This window comes from Elephantulus edwardii, unplaced genomic scaffold (assembly GCF_000299155.1).
Source record: "Elephantulus edwardii isolate Elephantulus edwardi_28Jun2011 unplaced genomic scaffold, EleEdw1.0 scaffold00176, whole genome shotgun sequence".
NCBI lineage: Eukaryota > Metazoa > Chordata > Mammalia > Macroscelidea > Macroscelididae > Elephantulus > Elephantulus edwardii.
In genome coordinates, this window is record NW_006399926.1 from 929,523 (window position 1) to 931,871 (window position 2,349).

The window sequence follows — 2,349 nt, forward strand, 5'->3', positions numbered from 1 at the left end:
TTGGAAGGGTGGAGAGACAGGGCAAGAGAGGAAGACCTTTGATAATATGGATTGACTTAGTGACTAGGGTAATGGGGGAAGGTGTGAATGAGACAGTAAGGTTGGCTCAGGATAGAGCAGTGTTCAGAGATGTTGTACATAGGGTTGCTACGAGTCACAAGTGACTCAATGACACATAACAACATGTGCTGCATGTATATAAATAAACATAGAAGAGGTAAAGTTATAAAAACTTCTCAAACAACCAAACACCTTGTGGGATTGAGAGCTAAGGACTACAGTCTTGGAAGACATTTGCGTCAACTGCCATGTTGTTGTTGTTATGTGCCGTTGAGTCGCTTGCGACTCATAGTGACCCTATGTACAACAGCCCTAAACTCTGCTCTGTCCTGTGCCAGTCACACTGTCTCTGACACTCCCAACCTGATTATCCCAGTCACTGAATCAATCCACCTCATAGAGGGCCTTCCCCTCCTGCGCCGTCCCTTCACCCTCCCAAGCATGATGTCCTTCTCCAAGGACCGGTCTCTCCTCACAACATGTCCAAAGTATGTTAGATGGAGCCTCAGAATCCTTGCCTCCAAGGAGCCACCTGGTTTAACCCTTTCCAGGATGAATCTGTTTGTTTTCCTAGCAGTCCATGGTATTCTCAATACTCTTCTCCAGCACCACAGCTCAAAGGCATCAATTCTCCTTCTATCCTCCTTGGTCATTGTCCAACTCTCTGATGCATAACAGGTGATTGTGAAGACCATGGCCTGTATCAAACGCACCTTAGTCTCCAGAGAGACACCATTGCTTTTCAGTACTTCGGAGGGGTCCCTAACAGCAGACTTTCCCATGGCAATGCGCCTTTTAATTTCCTGGCTACTGGTGCCAAGACTGTTGATTGTGGAGCCAAGCAAACTAAAGCTGTTAACAATCTCAATCTCTTCACCATCCATCCTGATGCTGCCAATTGGTCCATAACATTACTAATAAAGATAATGGTCTAATCCTCAATTGGTGAGTAGCTTCCGGGATTTTATAATCTTGTGGGCATCCACTGCAATTAACTGCCTCTGAAAATCCGCTGGAGGGTAAGTTATGGGTCAGTTCAACTCTACAGTTCACAACAACATCTGAAGTAAAGAAGAGTGAAGAAAAACAACAAAACAATTAGTCCAAAAGACTAATGGTTCACATGACCCACAGCCTACTCTAGCCTGACAGCTAAACTAGATGGTGTTTGGCTCTACTGAACACCCTGGCCGGGAGCACAATAGAAGCTCTAGGTTAGAAAGAGTTAAAAATGTAGGACAAAATTTAAATTAATTCCTTTTTAAACACACCCCCCTCCCAACCTAAACACTTGCTGTGTACTGGTTTAATAAAGACAGAGGAACTTTTGAGACTCTTGCCTTAAGACTCTTGTCTTCAAACTTAGAACTGAAGTAATTCCTTGTGATCACCTTTTAGCCAAGTAATAGACTAGCACATGAAATGGGCAACCCATGAGGAATATGTTCCAAAGAAGAAAAAAAAAAAAAAAAAAAGAGGCAGGAAAACAAGCAGAAGGAAAGGATGATGGAAATGGTGAGAGTGCTGACACACTGAGAGGGTTGCAACCACTCATGGAACAATTTGTGTATGAATTATTAAATAGCAAACTAATCTGCTGTACAAAAGTTTCACCTAACGCATAATAAACTGTGTTTGGTTGTTTTTCTTTTTTAAAAGGATTGAACCTCATAGAAAAAATGAGATCGAAAAGACCAACTTTCAGACTCTCTCTGCCTGTTCTTGGCTCCTGGGCAATCATACGAGCACCACTTGCGCCAGGAGCACCCCGCCCACACCCCTGTGGCCTCACGATAATGTAGGCATCCAGAATGGAACGGTAGAGTCCCAGGACACGGGTGAGGTTCACGGCTAGCTGCCTCCTGTCCTCCAGAGAGAGGTCCCGAGTAGAAAGGCCCGGCATCCCGGGTCCAGCGGGTGGAAAGGGACGTGAGAATGCGGTGAAGGATCCACGGTTACTACCACGCAAGTACAGGGTTCAGCTCTGCAGACGGAACAGTAAACAAAGGTGTTAGATCCATCTATCGATGCTGCTTTTCCAGGACCCCATTCAGGGGATGAAGATGTAAGATGCCTGCCTCCTGACGTCACAGTTCACGACTCTCAAAGCGCAAAAGTGTCAGTGTCTGAAACAGGTGGGCGGGGAGACGATGTAATGACACCACAGAGGACAGCCGTGGAGCCACGCCCACGAAGGGAGTGATAAGCTCTAGATCTCGCCTCTTCCCGTACATGCCCCTCCTTTCCCGGAAGTAAGGCCTAGGATCCTAGGCGCCCTTCAGTTCCTTT

General features: G+C 46.0%; 1 protein-coding gene across 1 annotated transcript in view; it reads right to left on the reverse strand.

Annotated features, from left to right (window-relative positions):
* RRNAD1 (ribosomal RNA adenine dimethylase domain containing 1) overlaps positions 1-1,963 on the reverse strand; it is an 8,977-nt gene extending 7,014 nt beyond the window's left edge. Inside the window, exon 1 of the mRNA XM_006895747.1 lies at positions 1,853-1,963. Within this exon, the coding sequence (XP_006895809.1) occupies positions 1,853-1,963 (111 nt within the window). The remainder of the gene's footprint in view (positions 1-1,852) is intronic.
* Between the last annotated feature and the right edge of the window lie 386 nt (positions 1,964-2,349).